General features: G+C 44.5%; 1 protein-coding gene across 1 annotated transcript in view; it reads right to left on the reverse strand.

Moving 5' to 3' along the window:
* The window catches only part of st3gal5 (ST3 beta-galactoside alpha-2,3-sialyltransferase 5), a 169,334-nt gene that overhangs the window by 58,204 nt on the left and 90,501 nt on the right, over positions 1 to 20,629 (reverse strand). The window contains exon 3 of the mRNA XM_085975488.1: positions 12,654 to 12,771. Within this exon, the coding sequence (XP_085831614.1) occupies positions 12,654 to 12,771 (118 nt within the window). The remainder of the gene's footprint in view (positions 1 to 12,653; positions 12,772 to 20,629) is intronic.

Below are 20,629 nucleotides of genomic sequence, written 5' to 3' on the forward strand. Positions count from 1 at the left end.
CAAGCCTCCCCCGGTACCACGGTTGAAACCACAGGGAAATCCATCGTCAACCTGTCCGACCACACCCTTCAACCAGACGAAATTGAAGTTCTCAGCCGAGGGCTCAATTTCTGCCCCACCACCAAAATGGACCCCATCGTTCTCGCGGCAGACACAGAGGAATTCATCAGGAGAATGAGGCTCCGGGAATTCTTCCACAAATCCCAAGATGTCAGCAGCGAACCCAATGAGACAATCAATGATCCTGAACAGCAGACAGAGGGATCCGCAGTGCAGCAACCGAAGAAGAAAGAGTCAAATTGGACCCCTCCGGAGGGTCGCTGCCCTAAGCTTGACATGTATGCTCAAGCTGTCAGGAGATGCATCAACGCCAGATTCATCAGCCGCACTCACAAGACAGTCCAGAATGTCACCCGAGCACAACGCAATGCCATCCACGCTCTCAAGACCAACCGCAACATCGTCATCAAACCAGCAGACAAAGGAGGTGCCATCGTCATACAGAACAGAACGGACTATTGCAAAGAAGTATACCGACAACTGGACAACCAGGAACACTACAGACAGTTACCCGCAGATCCGACCAAAGAACACACCCGCCAACTCAACAGACTGATCAAAACCTTCGATCCAGACCTTCAAAGCATCCTACATGCTCTCATCCCACGTACTCCCCGCGTGGGAGACTTCTACTGCCTCCCAAAGACACACAAAGCCAACACACCTGGACGTCCTATCGCATCAGGCAACGGAACCCTGTGTGAGAACCTCTCTGGATATGTCGAGGGCATCCTGAAACCCATCGTACAGGGAACCCCCAGCTTCTGTCACGACACTACAGACTTCTTACAGAAGCTCAGCACCCACGGACCAGTTGAACCAGGAACACTCCTCGCCACGATGGACGTCTCGGCACTCTACACCAGTATCCCCCACGATGACGGCATCGCTGCAACAGCCTCAGTACTCAACACCAACAACAGCCAATCTCCAGACGCCATCCTACAACTCATCCGCTTCATCCTTGACCACAATGTCTTCAACTTCGACAACCAGTTCTTTACCCAAACACACGGAACAGCCATGGGGACCAAATTCGCACCCCAATACGCAAACATCTTCATGCACAAGTTCGAGCAAGACTTCTTCGCTGCACAGGATCTCCAACCAACGCTATACACCAGATACATCGACGACATTTTCTTCCTATGGACCCACGGCGAAGAATCACTGAAAAGACTACACGATAACATCAACAAGTTCCATCCCACCATCAAACTCACCATGGACTACTCCTCAGAATCAGTCTCATTCCTGGACACACGAATCTCCATCAAAGACGGACACCTCAGCACTTCACTCTACCGCAAGCCCACGGACAACCTCACGATGCTTTACTTCTCCAGCTTCCACCCTAACCACGTTAAAGAAGCCATCCCCTATGGACAAGCCCTGCGAATACACAGGATCTGCTCAGACGAGGAGGAACGCGATGGACACCTACAGACACTGAAAGACGCCCTTGTAAGAACGGGATATGACGCTCGACTCGTCGATCGACAGTTCCGACGGGCCACAGCGAAAAATCGCATAGACCTCCTCAGAAGACAAACACGGGACACAACCAACAGAGTACCCTTCGTCGTCCAGTACTTCCCCGGAGTGGAGAAACTACGCCATGTTCTTCGCAGCCTTCAACATGTCATCGATGACGACGAACACCTCGCTAAGGCCATCCCCACGCCTCCACTACTCGCTTTCAAACAGCCGCCTAACCTCAAACAGACCATCGTTCGCAGCAAATTACCCAGCTTTCAGGAGAACAGCGACCACGACACCACACAACCCTGCCACAGCAACCTCTGCAAGACATGCCAGATCATCAACACAGATACCATCATCACACGTGAGGACACCACCCACCAGGTACATGGTACATACTCATGTGACTCGGCCAACGTTGTCTACCTCATACGTTGCAGGAAAGGATGCCCCGGAGCATGGTACATCGGCGAGACCATGCAGACACTGCGACAACGGATGAACGGACACCGCGCAACAATCACCAGGCAGGAGTGTTCCCTCCCAGTCGGGGAACACTTCAGCAGTCAAGGACATTCAGCCTCCGATCTTCGGGTAAGCATTCTCCAAGGTGGCCTTCGAGACACACGACAACGCAAAATCGTCGAGCAGAAACTGATAGCCAAGTTCCGCACCCATGAGGACGGCCTCAACTGAGATCTTGGGTTCATGTCACGCTACATGTAACCCCACCTGATGCAGGGTCATCCAGACTCGAGTCGACATTGGCTTGTTCTCTCTACACAGATGCTGCCGGACCTGCTGTGATTTCCAGCCAAAAGAAATGTTTTTTGTCTGTTTTTTTGTTTTTCATACAGACCCCAGCATCTGCAATATTTGACCCCTTGTGACCCCACCTCATTGTTCTTTGATGTAATGTTTCCCTGACTGACCTGTTTGGACACCATTCACACCTTTGACTGTTGTGATTATCTCTCTGCCGAGGTGTGATAAATGGCAGTTGGAAAGGTTACCTGTAAACATCTGACATGATTCTCTGACTATATAAGCTGTGTCTTTATGCATTTCTCCACTTCACCTGAAGAAGGAGCAGCGCTCCGAAAGCTTGTGATTTCAAATAAAGCTGTTGGACTATAACCTGGTGTTGTGTGACTTCTTACATTTGCAGTAAGGAGGGATGACATATTAGCAGGTTCCTCTAATGAGGCCATATGGGTGGAGCTTAAAAACAAGAAGGGGGCAAGCACTTTGCTGGGAGTGTACTATAGGCCTCCAAACAGTCAGGGGGAGATAGAGGAACAGATATGTAGGCAAATCTCAGAGAAACGGTGGCATAGTGGTTAGCACTGTTGCATCACAGCACCAGAGACCCGGGTTCAAATCCGGCCTCAGGCGACTGTCTGTGTGGAGTTTGCACATTCTCCCCGTGTTTGCGTGGGTTTCCTCCGGGTGCTCCGGTTTCCTCCCACAGTCCAAAGATGTGCGAGTTAGGTTGATTGGCTATGATAAATTGACCCTTAGTGTTAGGGGATTAAATATGTGGGGTTATGGGTTGGTGTAGGGGTTACGGGGATCGGGTGGGATATGTGTCGGTGCAGGCTCGATGGGCCGAAATGGCCTCTATCTGCACTGTGGGGTTTCTGTGATTCTGTGATTTCTGTGAAATGTGCAAATAATAGGGTAATAGTAATGGGGGATTTCAACTTCCCCAATATTAACTGGGATAGTCAGTGTGAAAGACACAGAGGGTGTAGAATTCTTAAAGTGCATCCAGGAGAGCTTTTTGAGCCAGCATGTAGAAGGTCCTACAAGAGAGGGGGCGGTACTGGACCTAATTCTAGGGAATGTGGCCGGCCAAGTGGAAGAAGTGCTAGTAGGTGAGCACTTTGGTGACAGTGACCATAATATGGTGAGATTTAAGGTGGTCATGGAAAAGAACAGGGATGGGCCGGAAATAAAGGTTCTAAATTGGGGGAAGGCCGATTTTAATAGGACAAGGCAGGATCTGGTCAAAATGGACTGGGATCAGCTACTTGTAGGAAAATCCGCATCGGAGCAATAGGAGGCTTTCAGAAGGGAGATTGAGATCATACAATGGCAACATGTTCCCGTAAAGGTCAAGAGTGGTTCCAAAAACCACAGGGAACCTTGGATGTCAGGGGATATACGAGAATGGATTAGGAAAAAAAGGAGGGCTTTTGGTAGATACAAAAGGCTAAAGACGGGGGAAGCCCTAGAGGAGTACAAAAAGTGCAGGGGGATACTTAAAAAAGAAATTAGGAGATCAAGGAGGGGCCATGAAATAACACTGGCGAGCAAAATAAAGGAAAATCCTAAGATGTTTTATAAGTATATTAAGGGTAAGAGGATAACTAGGGAAAAAATAGGGCCCATTAGGGACAAAAGTGGCAATCTGTGTGTGGAGATGTAGGAGGGGTTCTAAATGAATTTTTTGCATCTGTTTTCACTATGGAGGAGGACGATGTAGACATAGAAATAGGGCGGGGGGACTGTGATATGCTCGAACATATTAACATCGAGAGGGAGGAGGTATTGGCGGTTTTAGCAGGCCTAAAAATGGATAAATCCCCAGGCCCGGACGAAATGTATCCCAGGCTGCTGTGTGAGGCAAAGGAAGAGATTGCGGGGGCTCTAACACACATATTCAGAACCTCTCTGGCCACAGGGGATGTGCCAGAGGACTGGAGAACCGCTAATGTAGTTCCATTATTCAAGAAGGGGAGTAGGGAAAAACCGGGGAACTACAGGCAAGTGAGCCTAACATCAGTGGTGGGAAAATTATTGGAAAAAATTCTGAGGGACAAAATTAGTCTCCACTTGGAGAGGCAAGGATTAATCAGGGGTAGTCAACATGGCTTTGTCAAGGGAAGATCATGTCTGACTAATTTGATTGAATTTTTTGAGGGGGTGACTAGGTGTGTGGATGAGGGTAACGCAGTGGATGTGGTATACATGGATTTCAGTAAGGCCTTCGATAAAGTCCCGCACAGGAGACTGGTCAAGAAGGTAAGAGCCCATGGAATCCAGGGTGCCTTGGCACATTGGATACAAAACTGGCTTAGTGGCAGAAGGCAGAGGGTGATGGTCGAAGGTTGTTTTTGTGACTGGAAGCCTGTGGCCAGTGGGGTACCACAGGGATCGGTGCTGGATCCCTTGCTGTTTGTGGTCTACATTAATGACTTGGATATGAATGTAAAAGGTATGATCAGTAAGTTCGCGGATGATACAAAAATCGGTAGGGTGGTAAATAGCGAGGAGGGTAGTCTCAGTCTGCAGGACGATATAGATGGGTTGGTCAGATGGGCGGAACAGTGGCAAATGGAATTTAACCCGGAAAAGTGCGAGGTGGTGCACTTTGGGGGGACTAACAAGGCAAGGGAATACACAATGAATGGTAAGACCCTAGGCAAGACGGAGGGTCAGAGGGATCTGGGTGTGCAAGTACACAGGTCCCTGAAGGCGGCGGAACAGGTGGATAAGGTGGTTAAAAAGGCATATGGGATACTTGCCTTCATTAGCCGAGGCATAGAATATAAGAGCAAGGAGGTTATGATGGAGCTGTATAAAACACTGGTTAGGCCACAGCTGGAATACTGTGTGCAGTTCTGGTCGCCACACTACAGGAAGGATGTGATAGCTTTGGAGAGGGTGCAGAGGAGATTCACCAGGATGCTACCAGGGCTGGAACGCTTCAGCTATGAAGAGAGACTGGGCAGATTGGGTTTGTTTTCCTTGGAGCAGAGGAGGCTGAGGGGGGACATGATTGAGGTGTACAAAATTATGAGGGGCATAGATAGGATGGATACTAAGGAGCTTTTTCCCTTAGTAGAAGGGTCAATAACTAGGGGGCATAGATTCAAGGTAAAGGGCGGGAGGTTTAGAGGGGATTTGAGAAAGAACTTTTTCACCCAGAGGGTGGTTGGAGTCTGGAACTCACTGCCTGAAAGGGTTGTGGAGGCTGGAACCCTCACAACATTCAAGAAGCATTTGGATGAGCACTTGAAATGCCATAGCATACAAGGCTACGGACCAAATGCTGGAATATGGGATTAGATTAGACAGGGCGTGATGGCCGGCGCGGACACGATGGGCCGAAGGGCCTCTATCCGTGCTGTATAACTCTATGACTTCTCTAATTTCGCTTTCAATGCCATCCCCGACCTCCGCATTACTGTTTGGAGGTCTATATACCACTCCCACTATCATTTTCTGCCCCTTGGTATTTCTCCGTTCTACCCATACAGATTCCACATCATCAGAGCTAATATCCTTCCTTACAATTGTGTTAATCCCCTCTTTAACCAGCAATGCTACCCCACCTCCTTTTACTTTTTGCCTATCTTGCCCGAATATTGAATACCCCTGGATGTTGAGTTCCCAGCCTTGGCCACCCTGGAGCCATGTTTCCGTAATCCCAATCATATCATATTCGTTTACCTCTATTTGCGCAGCTAATTCATCCACCTTATTACGAATGCTCCTCGCATTAAAACACAAAGCCTTCAGGGTTGTTTTTTTAACGTTCTTAGATCTTTTAGAATTATTTACTGTGGCCATGTTTGATTTAAACCCTCGATTTCTCTGCCTGCCACTTCTGTTTTTCTCCTTCCTGTCTTTTACTTTTATCCTTGTTTCCCTTTCCTGTCTCCCCACTCAGGTTCCCAACCCCCTGTCATTTTAGTTTAAACCCTCCCCCAGAGCACTAGCAAACACTCCCCCTAGGACATCGGTCATGGCCCTGCCCAGGTGCAAACCGTCCGTTTTGTACTGGTCCCACCTCCCCCAGAACTGGTTCCAATGTCCCAGGATGGGTTGTAGGGCTGGAAAAGGAGAGAGATATAGGGAGGAGTGGGGCCTTTGAACACGAGGCGAGGGAAATGAGTTTGTGATGGGGCAGAGGACAATGGCTTCGGTCTTTCTGATAGCTTGTGTCAGCCGTCGCTCAGTTGGTAGCGCCCTTGCCTCAGAGTCAGGAAGGTTGTCGGTTCAAGTCTCACTCCAGAGACTTGAGCACAAAAATCTAAGCTGACACACCAGTAAAGTACTAAGGGAGTGCTGCACTGTCAGAGGTACCATCTTTCAGATGAGACGTTAAACCGAGGCCCCATCTGCTCTCTCAAGTGAACGTAAAAGATACCATGGCACTATTTCGAAGAGCATGGGAATTATCCCTGATGTCCTGGCCAATATTTATCCCTTAAATCAACATCAGAAAACAGGTGAATTGGTCATCATCACATTGCAGTTTGTGGGAGCTTGGTGTGCACAAATTGGCTGCCGCGTTTCCTACATTACAACAATGACTACACTTCAAAAGTACTTCATTGGCTGTACAACGCTTTGGGATGTCCTGTGGTTGTGAAAGGCACTATATAAATGCAAGTCTTTCTTTTTCCCAATGCTTAATTGGAGGAAATTGTGTCTCATCCAGACATTGGACCAGCATTCTAACCACAGGTAGTGGAGGGGTCGAGGGGGGCGGAGATAGAGCTTGGAGTAGTCAGCGTACATGTAGAAACTGATGTCATAGATTCGGATATGTCCATTTGACTCCCACCCCCACTGACCTCACTTTTGCTAGGGCTCCTTGGTGCCATATTTGGTCGAATGCTGCCTTGATGTCGAGGGCAGCTACTCTCGTCTCTTCTTTGGCTTTCAGCGCTCAAGTCCATGTCTGGATCAAGGCTGTGATGAGGTCTGGAGCCAAGTGTTTCTGATGGAATCTGAACTGAGCATCAGTGAGCAAGTTATTGGTGAGCAGGTGTCGCCCGATGGCACTGTTGATAGCTCTTATTTTACCGATGATTGGGAGGAGGCTGATGGGGCAGCAATTGTCCAGGTTAGTTTTATCCTTTTTTCCCCCCTGATGATAGGACCTACCTAGACAATCTTCCATAATACTGGGTAGATGGCAATCATAGTTGTACTTGAGTCACTTAGTCAGGGCTGTAACTTGCTTTGGTGCACATGTCAGCACCACTACAGCCAGGATGTTGTCAGAACATGCCTTTGCTGTATAGAGTATACTCAGTCACTTCTTAATGTCATATGAAGTGAACCGAATTGGCTAGATGCTCGCATCCATCACAGTGGGGACCTTGGGAAGAAGCAAAGTAGGATTGTTCACATGGTTCTTTTGGCTGAAGACTCTTGGCCAGTCTTTTACACTCAGGTGCTGGGCTCCAGCATGTTCACAAAGCCTCCTCCTCCCATCAGTTGCCTGGCTGTCTGCCAACATTCATGACTTCCTCTGAACTAGAAGTTGTAGGACCACTTAGTTCTGTCTATAACCTGTTGCTTTTTGGTGTTTAGCATACAAGTAGCCCTGTCTAGTAGCTTCACTAGGTTGCTACTCATTCAAAAGTATATCAGCTGCAGTCCGCATTGAATCAGGGTTGGTCTCCTGTGGAAATGGAAGAAGTAGTGTCTAAGTAAGAAAACTGAAATAAAATGAAGGAGTCACCATGTGTCAGAGATAGTGGGCAAATAATGCAGAAGTTCAGAATCAGCCATGGAATGTTCTGAACAGAGGGCTCATAGGTAACCTCGTCAGACACGGGTGAGGTCACTACAGACGCCAGTTAAATGAAGTAAGACATAAACTAATCAAGGAGATGGGACAGGTTGTAGAATAGGATAAACTAATCATCAGGGCACAGGAAAAAAGGAACAAATGTGTAACCAAAGAGATGGGACAGATTTTAGAATAGTATAAACCAGGAGGGAAAACCCCAGATAGAAAGCGAGAAACCTAGGAGCTACACTCGACAGCAGGGACCTGGGGACAGAAACCCTACAGGGAGGTTTGGACAGAGATTGATCACCTCGGACCAAATCGGGGTAATATCTAGACAAGTTGCGAGTCTTGTATTTTGGAATTGTACTTTAATAAATGCTTAACCAACACCGTTCGTTATTTAAAGATAAATCTTTGTACGTGAAATCTGTTGCCTGTGTGTTTGTTCAGACCAAACTTACATTTGAACCCTAAAAGGAAAAATTGCAAACCTATTTGTTCGATCTTTCAAACATCTAGCAAATTCGGAGCAACAATTCTCCCAACCAGGCATGAGATTAGAGATTGTGTTGGTATAAAATTCTGCAGTTACACCTCATGAATTCTCAGTTTTGGGCAGATAGGTCTGTCCTTAGTCTGTCTCACTTACCACAGATACACAATGGAGGATGCCCCCAACTGTAGAGATGAGACTTTTTCTTTATAAGGATTGTGTAGTGGTCACTCCTAACAATGCTATTGCGGACAAACATGCTTGCAACAGGTAGGCTGATGAGGACCAAGTCAAGTAGGTTACTTCCTCATGTTGGCTCCCTCCCTAACTTATATAGACCTTGTCTGGCAGCCATGTCTTTTAAGACATGGCCAGCTTAGGCAATGGTGGTCCTACTGAGCCATTCTTGGTGGTGGACATTAAATCACTGCCAGTATCAGCAATCAATCCAGAAACGTTTCTAATTTATCTTTAGATATGGCTCAGCCTTATACCAGTTCACATCTATAGAGTAACTTAAGAAAAAACACACCAACAATTTACAATGAGTATAACACAGAGGAAAACATATAGTAGTGATTTGCAGCCAATTACAAATTCACTTAAAGACACACTTTGTGTCAGATGGAAAAATGGTCCAAAGGTATTTGGTATGAAGTTGTGTATAACAAAACTAAAGCCAGCGATAGGGAGATAATTGTGGTGAAAACAAAAATGACCAGGACCTTATTTTTGCACTTGACCTGGTAACCGAGAGTGGTAAGCAAGATTGATTATATGCGCGTATCCATAATCATTCCACTGCAGGTACATGAGAGAGATGGAAGCATTGTAACTAGGTGAATGACATGAGATGGGGGATGCATCTTTGTATTTTGATACCCATATTTTCCCTCATTGATATTTTAGAAGGAATATTTTGTGATCACACAACTTCCCTCAGCAATTGGAAATAAAAACTTGCATTTATATAGAGCTTGAACATGTTCTCAGGACTTCCAAAAGCACTTTACAACTAATGGAATATTTCTGACGTGCAGTCCAAGTTCCCTCTCATCTACACAGCTCTATGCTGGTCCTGCACAGCCTGGGACCGGCTTTTCTAATTATAATTTCGCGCATGTGCAAAACTGTGAATGGGCAGAGTAGCCCTTAAAGAGGCCACACACACCGAAAAAATAAATTGTAGGAACATTGGTGCAGTTATGTCAATATATTAGCAAACACAGCAGCCAATTTATGCACATCCAGGTCCCACAAACAGCAAATGAATGAACAATCACTTAATCTACTTTTGGTGATGTTGATTGTTAGCCAGGACACGGAGAAAAACCATGATCTTCAAATAGCATCACAGGATCTTTTATTTTCACTCAGCAGGCAGATGTGGCCTCAATTTAATGTTTCATCCAAAAGATGCCATCGCCAACAATGGAGCACTCCCAAAGTACTGCACTGGTGTCAGCCTAGATTAAGTGCTCAAGTCTGTAACGGGACTTGAACCCATGATTTTGTGACTCACAGGAATGCTACCAACTCAGTTTAGTTGGCTCTTAGCTTAATAACACAAGTCTATCCTGTTTCTATTATTTAATGACTACTGAAATTTCTTAAAGGTCAATGACACTTCTCATTATTCAGAACAAGCAATTTGCGTCATGCCTAGATTAGATACGTACAACAGTAAAACCAAGCACAATGGTCCTCTTGATGTTTCAGCTGAACTCAGTCACTGGCCAAACCAACTGATTTCTTCCTCGACACTGAGCATGCAATGGCTTAATTGATCGTGACATGGATTAAATTTTCTGGCTCCAAACTGGGTAGTTGAAAAATATATTATTACCCTGTGATCTCTGTGATATCACCTTGAAACCTTAGAGACAGGTGACTGCAGAAAACTTAATTTTCCCCTACCTTGATACATGCTTAACAAATCAACATAGGAACATTAGAAATTTTAGGAACAGCAATAAAAATGGCTATTAACTTCAAAAAATTGGCTTCTCAACATACCCTCAATCCTTTCTCCACAAATGTATTCTATTTACCTCTATAACTTCCGCATGTAACTTAATGCACAAGTCTATCAATTTTTGGGTGAAAAAGGGTTACGTAACTTCCTAATTTATTTTTTAACTTGAGTTCTCCAATACGGTAATCCATACTTGAACCTTTTTCATATTGAACTATTTGCTTCCACTGACTAATTCTTCACAATCTTAAAAATTTGCAATTTTAAAATCTCTTTTGCAAAGAAAACAAACCCACTTTCCTTAACCTTTCCATATAAATTAAATTCTTAATAACCAGAATTACCTTGTTTGCTTGCCTCCATACCTAAATCAAGGACAATAGTTGCTATGATTTGGTGAGCAGAACTGTACCAAGTACTCCAAATGGACTTTGACTAATATCTTGTATACCAATAATACATTTCTCTCTGTTCATACAACTAGAAATTTATGGGGCTTTTATAAACTTTGGGTTGGGTCAAGCATTGGGTTGAAGGCTTTGTAGGTTGAATTACTATAGGAGCAAGACAGAGTTAGAGATATCGGCCCTTTATAAGTAGCATTGTAAAGTGGTGTCTGAGGACATGGAAGTGACAGAATTACTAAATCATTATTTAATGACTTTTTTTTAAAACCACCCCAAAAGGAGTAGATTGGGAAATCCCTAGTATCACAAGGGACAGTATCGTAGAAAGGTTTAGGAAGCTGAAGGTAAACAAGGCTCCAGGCTCTGATAATTTCCATCCATGGGTGCAGATGGATTTAGCTGAAGTGACGGCAAATCCCCACACAAATATCTTTCAAAGATCATTGGTATCAGGAAACATTCCAAGGGATTTAAAGTGGCAAATAAGACCACCATCTTTAAAAACTGAATTGTCAAGTTACAGAAATGTGAACCTTATTTCAATTTTAAAGTATGAGAATTTGATGAAGGATAACACAAGGGATCATCTGCGAGGAAACAGTCTCGTGAGAGGGAGCCAGGATAAGTTCTGACGGTACAGGTCATATCCGACCAATTTACTGGATTTCTTTGAGGCATTGGATGTTATCTATTTGGATTTCAAAAAGGCAGCTGACACTATTCCACATAGCAGACTGATTGCCATCTATTCCATGAGCATCCACCTTGTCAAAGTATTAGGTTGGATTGATGTATGGCTGAAAGGTAGACATCAAACAGTGGTGGTGCATAGGTAGGTGTCAGAATAGAAACTGGCTGCCAGCAGTGTCCCAGATGTCAGTGTTCGAACCACTCTGGTTTATAAGTTTTAACATTTGAATTTGTGGTCGAAGCCAACTGGGTGCCATTGAATTAATCTACTGAACAGAAGTCAGCACGTCTTCAAAAGGGGAAGACCCTGCTGGTCCAACCTCCTTGACTTTGTTGATTGTGGACAGCTGGATTTCAAAAAAGTTTTTGACAAAGTTCCACACAAAAGTCTAGTAGTTAAGCTCAAAACTGTGGGGATTCAGGTAAAATCTTGGGAATGGATAAGACATTGAAAGGTAGAAAGCAACAGACACTTAAAGGCGTTACGTTGGGACAGGAGAAAGCACCGAGTGGCATGCCCAGAACTGTGTGCTGGGGCCACTACTGTTTCTAATTATCAATGACTTGACTTGGATTCAAAGACTCAATGGAAATTAGTCAAATTTGCAGAGGATACCAAATTAGAATCGAGGAGGAATACCCATATCGATCCTGGGTTACCTTACATGAAACCATCTTCCAGTCTGCAAAAATAAGATAAGTAAGAGTTTAACTATAGAAAGACAGCAGCTGTGGGAGAACCAATGGTTTTAAACAAATTTCTGTTAGTTAAAATAATCGTAGGGTTTAGAGCCTTGCTTTCTTAATCTCCATCCCACAAAATGTTTTGGCACAGTACATCTATTTCCTGGTAATGTTTATTTAACATGGTATATTGATATAAATGTACTGTAGAATTTTTTGGGGGATAGTTTTGAAATGTAATACTCTCAAAAGCCCACACAAATGATTATAGAAGTTTTAAACATAGTTGTGTATACATTCCTAAAAGTGAACAAAAGCTCACACCTCAATTTTTTCACGATTCACGTTTCCACGCCAGATGTCATCTTTCAGAGTGTCCTGGTGCAGAAATGGGTTGAGAGTTCCAAGACCGAACAAACACAACACAATCAAGGTAGTGAACCTATGAAGATAAACCACAACCAATTAAACGTATATCCGTATCAACAAAGGCTGTATGAACATTTTTCAATATGCCACTAATGGTGCTCTAGGTACAGTGAGTCAAAGTATTTTCAAATATGCAAGGTACAAGTCATACTTCATCAAGTAACATCATGAAATTGCATGGCTCTTACAGCCAATAAGGGAACTCGTCTCATATGAGATCTAATTAAGGGGGGAGGGGAATACAAATATTCTTCCTCATACAAATAGATCTGGCCTGTCAAAGGGGAGGTGTCAGCCTTGGTTCAGTGGTAGTTTGAGTCAGAGGTGCGTCAGTTCAAGCCTGAGACCAGAGTACTATAATCTAGGATTACACCTCTGCAGTACCAAGGGAGTGCTGCACTGTTGGAGGTGCTGTCTTTCAGTTAGGCATAAAAGATCCCATGACACTACTTGAAGAGCAGGGGAGCTTTCCTGTTGTCTTGGTCAACATTTATCCCTCAATCAACATAATTAAAACTGATTATCTGATCATTTATCTCATTGTTATCCGCGAGATGTTGCGCTGTACAAATTGGCTGCCGTATTTGTGTACATTACATAACATAAGAAATAGGAGCAGGAGTGGGCCAATCGGCCCCTCGAGCCTGCTCCGCCATTCAATAAGATCATGGCTGATCTGATCCTAACCGACAATCCACTATCACAGAACCATCTCCTGAATCTAACAGAATTAGACACATGAAATAGGAGCAGGATCAGGCTACATGGCCCCTGGGCCCGCTCCGCTACCCACAGGGCCATGACCGATCCGAACCTAGACTCATGTCCAAATTCCTGCCCACTCCCCATAACCCTTTACTTCTAGGAAACGGTCTATTTCTGTTTTAAATTTATGTAATGATGTAGCTTCTACAGCTTTTTGGGGCAGCATATTCCATGGACCTACCACCCTCTGAGTGAAGTAGTTCCTCCTCATCTCAGTTTTGAAAGAGCAGCCCCTTATTCTAAGACTATGCCCCCTAGTTCTAGTTTCACCCATCATCGGGAACATCTTCCCCGCATCCACCAGATTACAACAGTGATTATACTTCAGAAGTCCTTTATTGGCTGTGAAGTGCTTCGGTACATCTGGAGTTTATGAAAGGCGCTATATAAATGCAAGTTCTTTCTCCTTTAAGAAATTTAGTGCATAGACAGGTCAGACGGCCTCCTTCTCCACTGCTGATAATTCTCAATCTGAGCAAGCTGCAGGTTTTTTTCTCTGTTTATTCTGAAACAAGTTGTTTTGTAAATAATTTCAAAGTTTTATTTGACTTCCATGGAAATAACAGATTCTCTAGTCTTAAGGCTTGGAGGAAAGTTTACAGTAACTGAAAACATTTTTCACAAGAGTCACCTCATCTCTACTTTAGTTGACAAACAATTCAGAAAATAATTATTTCTTATGGCTCATTCCCACTTTTATTTATTTTTGTGGGAACTTGTGGTTTCACTGCTTAAAAAAAAATGTGCATTTCATCCAAAATCCAGCAAAGCAGCAGACATGAACGTTTAATTCATAGGTTAGCTCAGCTGTGAGATTGCGAAGCCTGATTTCAGCCGAAATTTATTCTCCATCTCCAAATAAACACTGATGCAGAGAACAATTTTCAAATGAGATGAAAAAAAAAAGCACTGTTAGCTGACTCCAACCAGGGAGGCAATTGTCACCCAGAAAACAACCTCGACACCTCTGGGTTAAGGAAAGAAAAACCAGCTGGGTTCCCGATTCTGATCTCTATCCATTGATCTCTGCTAGAAAATGCATATGTATGAACGTCAGGCGAGGACAGGATCAGCCTTTGACAATGGCCAATACAGCGGTCTAGATCTCCAAGGCGAGTCTGCCAGCAACGCATCATCATCTGCAAAAAGGATTGCTGCAATATTTTCAAAAATGTCTGCAACAGACACCATGGGAGGAATTTTTCGCGGGGGGGGGGGGGGGGGGGGGGGGGACCCAGCGGTCGCATTTGGTGGCGGATCGGGTGGGGGGGAAAAAAGACAGCGGGTAGGGAACCCGCTGCCATGCTAGTTTCCCAGATGTCTAGTCAGTCATCGCTGAACAGACCGGACACCAAGCTGCGGGGGAGGCAATTTAGATCATTAAGAGCTTGTTAACAGGCACCTAAAATTTAACGGTGAGCTTAAAATAGTTTTTATGAGTTCGCCCACGGGTTCACCGCTGCTTGGGGATCATGTCAGGTAAGCAGGTCGGGAGTTGTGTTGGCATGATATAATTTCTTTACTTGACAACTGCAAAATGTGCTATAAAAGCTCCCATCTCATAGCTGTTCACTTTCCAAGATCAGAAGCTGTTGCTTACTGCATTTGGAAGACAGATTGAGCTTTATGCAGGTTGCAAGTGTTTGGAGCAAACTGTGTATCCAGTGTCACCTCATTGGAACAACCTCTCTCACCATTGACTGATCGCTTCTGTCATCTCAACTTCACCTGCCATCTATTACATCAGCATCGGTACCCCTGAAACTATCTCACCTTGGTCCTCAGAATCTCACCACGATCAACCCTAACACCAGTAGCACCAATAACACCACCAACCTTCTCCACAATCAACTGATGCTGCACAGGACATCAGCACCTGACCACATTGCTGCCTGGGCCTCACCATGGCCAGATTTACTTCATTTGATGCTATGCACCCTGGCTGCCACATGATGCACCAGGTTGGCATCATCCCACACCAACACCATAAAGCATCCCTACAATGCCCAAGCCATTCCTTCCACACTCTTTGCCATTGCAGGGGGTACCATTATATCTCATCATTCACTGCAACTCTCTAAGCCACTTCCAAAAGGTGCACACAAATCCGTCCAAGAACGCAAAGTGTTGAAAATAAAGATTTCAATGTTTGACAGCACATTAACAGAAACTTTACATGAACATTGGCTAAAACACCTACCCTAGTGTGTTAGTTGGTATGATTGGACTAGGATGATGAGGGTGAGTGTGAGGGGTGGCTAGTGAGATGGGGAACTGATAATGTAGATAGAGAGGGATGGGTGGAGGTGCAAGGTAAGTTGGTGTGAGTAAGGATGTGCAGGAATAGGGTAGGGAAGGCAGAGTGATGGGGATGTGATGAGTGGCACAGCAGGATGAGGTTGAGTGTGGCTTTGAAGTAACGTTTCGTGATCTACTGAGATCATTGAAAGGTTTGCGCCACTGCAGCCTGGTGCTCCTGACAACGTCCCTGCTTGTGTCCTTCTGTGCAATGTTCAACCAGATTGCGTTGATCTCCTGGGGAGATCTCTTCCGCTCATTGGAAGGGAAGAGAACCTCCCTGCGAGCTATGACTTCCCTCCATAAGCATATGGAGGGAGTCATGCGAGAGCCTGGGTGCTGCCGTGTACCTCTGTGCTGGTCAGTGTTTGCAGCATCTCAATGTTATAGAACACTGAAAGCACAACTGTCGAAATAAATTTCCGCATGATCCCTTTAAGGAAACCAGCTGATTACACGTCATAAGCGACGTCATCAGACCTGCTTCCTTCAATTGGCCAGCAAACACGCTGGGTGGGCTTAACAAGCCGAATCAACACAAGATCACTTTGGACAGCGGAATGGAGCTAGCAGTGGAGTTGCAACCTGCCACCGACCCCGGCCGCACCGGACCAGCCAAGGTAGGGGAAATCGTGGCCCATGACCAGGGTTTTCCACTTGTGCATGCACCAGCTAACAATTTCTCTCCCATTCATTTTAATCAACAGGAAAATTGTAGCCTCGTGAAGTTACATACGATAACATAAGATATAACATAAGATAAGACGTAGAAGCAGTAGGACGGTCATTTGGCCTGCTCCGCCATTCAAGAAGATCATGGCTGATCTGATCTTGGCTTCAACTCCACTTCCCTGCCCACTCCCCATAACCCTCGACTCCCTTATCGTTCAAAAATCTGTCTATCTCCACCTTAAATATATTCAATGACCCAGCCTCCACAGCTCTCTGGGGAAGAGAATTCCAAAGATTCACGACCCTCAGAAGAAATTCCTCCTCATTTCCGATTTAAAAGGGTGCCCCTTATTCTGAAATTATGCCCCCTAGTTCTAGATTCCCCCACGAGGGGAAACATCCTCTCTGCATCTACCCTGTCAAGCCCCTTCAGAATCTTGTATGTTTCAATAAGATCCCCTCTCATTCTTCTAAACTCCAATGAGTATAGGCCCAACCTGCTCAACCTCTCCTCATAAGACAACCCCTTCATCTCCGGAATCAACCTCATGAACCTTCTCTGAACTGCCTCCAATGCAAGTATATCCTTCCTTAAATAAGGAGACCAAAACTGTACGCAGTACTCCAGGTGTGGTCTCACCAATGCCCTGTACAGTTGTAACAGGACTTCCCTACTTTTATACTCCATCCCCTTTGCAATAAAGGCCAACACTCCATTTGCCTTCCTAATTACTTGCTGTACCTGCATGCTAACTTTGTGATTCATGTACAAGGACCCCCCGATCCCACTGTACCTCAGCATTTTGTAATGTCTCATTTAAATAATAATTTGCTTTTTTATTTTTCCTACCAGAGGATAACCCTGCATTTTCCCACATTAAACTCCATCTGCCAGATGTTTGCCCACTCACTTAGCCTATCAATATCCCTTTGGAGATTCTTTGCATCCTCCACACAATTTGCTTTCCCACCTATCTTTGTATCAGCAGCAAATTTGGCTACATTACACTCAGTCCCTTCATCCAAGTCATTAATATAGATTGTAAATAGTTGAGGCCCCAGCACTGATCCCTGCGGCACCCCACTAGTTACAGTTTGCCAACCTGAAAATGACCCATTTATCCCAACTCTCTGTTTTCTGTTAGTTAGCCAATCCTCTATCCATGCTAATATATTTCACCCGTGAGCTCTTATCTTGTGCAGTAACCTTTTATGTGGCACCTTATCGAATGCCTTCTGGAAATCCAAATACACGACATCTACTGGTTCCCCTTTATCCACCCTGCTCGTTACATCCTCAAAGAACTCTAGCAAATTTGTCAAACATGATTTCCCTTTCATAAAACCAAGCTGACTCTGCTTGACTATATTATGATTTTCTAAATGTCCTGCTATCACTTCCTCAATGATGGACTCCAGCATTTTCCCAACGACAGATGTTAGGCTAACTGGTCGATAGTTGCCTGCTTTCTGTCTCCCTCCTTTCTTAAATAGGGGCGTTACATTTGCGCTTTTCCAGTCCGCTGGGAAATCTCCAGAATCCAGGGATTCACTGATTTATGAAAGGGAAATAATGTTTGACAAATTGGTTAGCACGTTTTGAGGTTGTAACTAGCAGGGTGGATGTAGTCTATTTGTTTTTTCAGAAAGCAGTTAGGTGCCACACAAGGTTATTATACAAAATTAGGGCTCATGGGATTGGGGGTAATATATTAGCATGGATGGATTGAGGATTGGTTAACAGACAGAAAACAGAAGAGTGGGAATAAACAAGTCATTGTCGAGTTGGCAGGCTGTAACTAGTGAGGTACCACAAGGATCAGTGCTTGGGCCTCAGCTATTTACAATCTACAGGAAACTCTCGATTTACCGGCACCTAAATAACCAGAAATCTCTGTTAACCGGCAAAATTCAGGAGTAGGTTCAGCTAAGTTTTACTTCATATTAGTGGCCGTTCCTGGATCTGTGGCTGTGTAACCGGGGTTCCTGCACTTGTTAAGCAACAGGGATGCTTGGTCTGTGGCCAGGGTTCCTGCACGTTGCTAAGCAACGGAGAAGCCTGGATTTGTTGCTATGTACGGAGCTCTCATATCTTTTACTATACCTCTCTGTAATCCGGACTTTGATAAACTGGCACCACGCCGGTGCCGGATAAAAAAAGTTTCCTGTATATTAAATGACTTAGATGAGGGGACCGAGCGTAAGGTATCCAAGTTTGCTGACAATACAAAGCTAGGTGGGAAAGTAAGCTGCAAAGGGGTATAGAAAGGTTAAGTGAGTGGGCAAGAACATGGCAGATGGACTATAATGTGGAGAAATGTGAAGCTACCCACTTTGGTAAGAAAAATAGAAAAGCAGAATATTTTTTAAATGGCGAGAGATTGGGAAATATTGGTATGCAGGGGGGACCTGGGTGACATGATGCCTGTGCCAGCTCTTTGAAAGCACTAATTAGTCCACTCCCCTGCTCTTTCCCCATAATGATGCAAATTTTTCCTTTTCAAGTATTTATCCAATTCCCTTTTGAAAGTTATTATTAAATCTGCTTCCATCATCCTTTCAGGCAGTGCATGCCAGATCACAACAATTCGCTGCGAAAAAAATGTTTCTGCATGTCGCCTCTGGTTCTTTTGCCAGTTACCTTAAATCTGTGTCCTCTGGTTACCGGCCTTCCTTCCTTATTTACTCTTATCAAATCCATTCATGATTTTGAACACCTCTATCAAATCTCCCCTGAACCTTCTCTGCTTTAAGGAGAACAATCCCAGCTTTTCCAATCTGTTCCCAATACTGTCGCGGCTTCATTACCAGAAGCATAAAAAGTACCATGAACAACTTTTCAGCAATTGCACGTGCACTAGGTCAAGCAAGCAGTTAAGGACCTTAAACATGTTTGAAAGCTGCCCACGTGTAGCTCCTCAAAAGTCAAAGTATTGTCACTGGTAGACCAAGCTGTCCATCGCATAAATAGAACAGCACCACCACCACATTGCTGCTGGCAGTGGTGCCAAAGTATTAGTGGAGAATAATATTTCCTATTGTAACTATTCTATAACTTTATCTGGAATATTTTTACATACCTATGCCTCTCGAGATGGGTACACCTTAAAAATGGTCTCAGCAGTCTGAAATCCAACACAACAGGCCATTTTTTCTCTTAATTAGGCTCCCTATTACATCAAATGATGCCAATAGCTGGTGCACTGAGGCCACCTAACATTTCCTGCACAGCTGCTGGATGTAGCCTCAATTCTGCAATTAAAGCTCTGATATCAGATTGCAAAACTTCTATATGTAATCCTGACACTTGGTCACAAACATTCCAGGAACACATATTTCCAAAGACTCCACAAGATAACTGGCAGCTGGAGAACAAGTGTGAAACTTCCTCAACTCTGAAGGACCAGGGCCGATTGGATAAATGTTCCTCCTTTAGGGCCTCAGGAACAAACTTGCTATTTTTTTGTCAAAAATAAAAGATGGCAGACCAACTAAATTCATACTTTGGTTCTGTCTTCACAGAGGAGGACACAAATAACCTCCCAGAGATGCCAGGGCACATAGGGTCTGATGAAAGGGTGGAACTGAAAGAAATCAGTATTTGTAGGGAAATGGTGTTAGGGAAATTGATGGGACTGAAGGCCGATAAATCCCCAGGGCCTGATAATCTACATCCCAGGGTACTTAAGGAAGTGGCCCTAGAAATAGTAGATGCATTGCTGGTCATCTTCCAGAACTCGATAGACTCTGGAACAGTACCCATGGATTGGAGGGTAGCTAATGTTACCCCACTATTCAAAAAAGGTGGTAGAGAAAAAGCGGGGAATTATAGACCGGTAAGCCCGACATCGGTAGTGGGGAAAATGCTAGAGTCTATTATAAAAGATGTAATAGCAGAGCACTTGGAAAGCAGTGACAGGATCGGACAAAGTCAACATGGATTTACAGAAGGTAAATCATGCTTGACTAATCTACTGGAATTTTTTGAGGCTGTAACTGGTAAAATAGATAAGGGAGAACCAGTGGATGTGGTGTATTTGGACTTTCAGAAGGCTTTCGATAAGGTCCCACATAAGAGATTAGCGTGCAAAATTAAGGCACATGGGATTGGGGGCAAGGTATTGACTTGGATAGAG

This window comes from Somniosus microcephalus, chromosome 2, assembly GCF_052327205.1.
Source record: "Somniosus microcephalus isolate GS21.2 chromosome 2, FLI_Smic_1.0, whole genome shotgun sequence".
NCBI classification, from domain to species: Eukaryota; Metazoa; Chordata; class Chondrichthyes; order Squaliformes; family Somniosidae; genus Somniosus; species Somniosus microcephalus.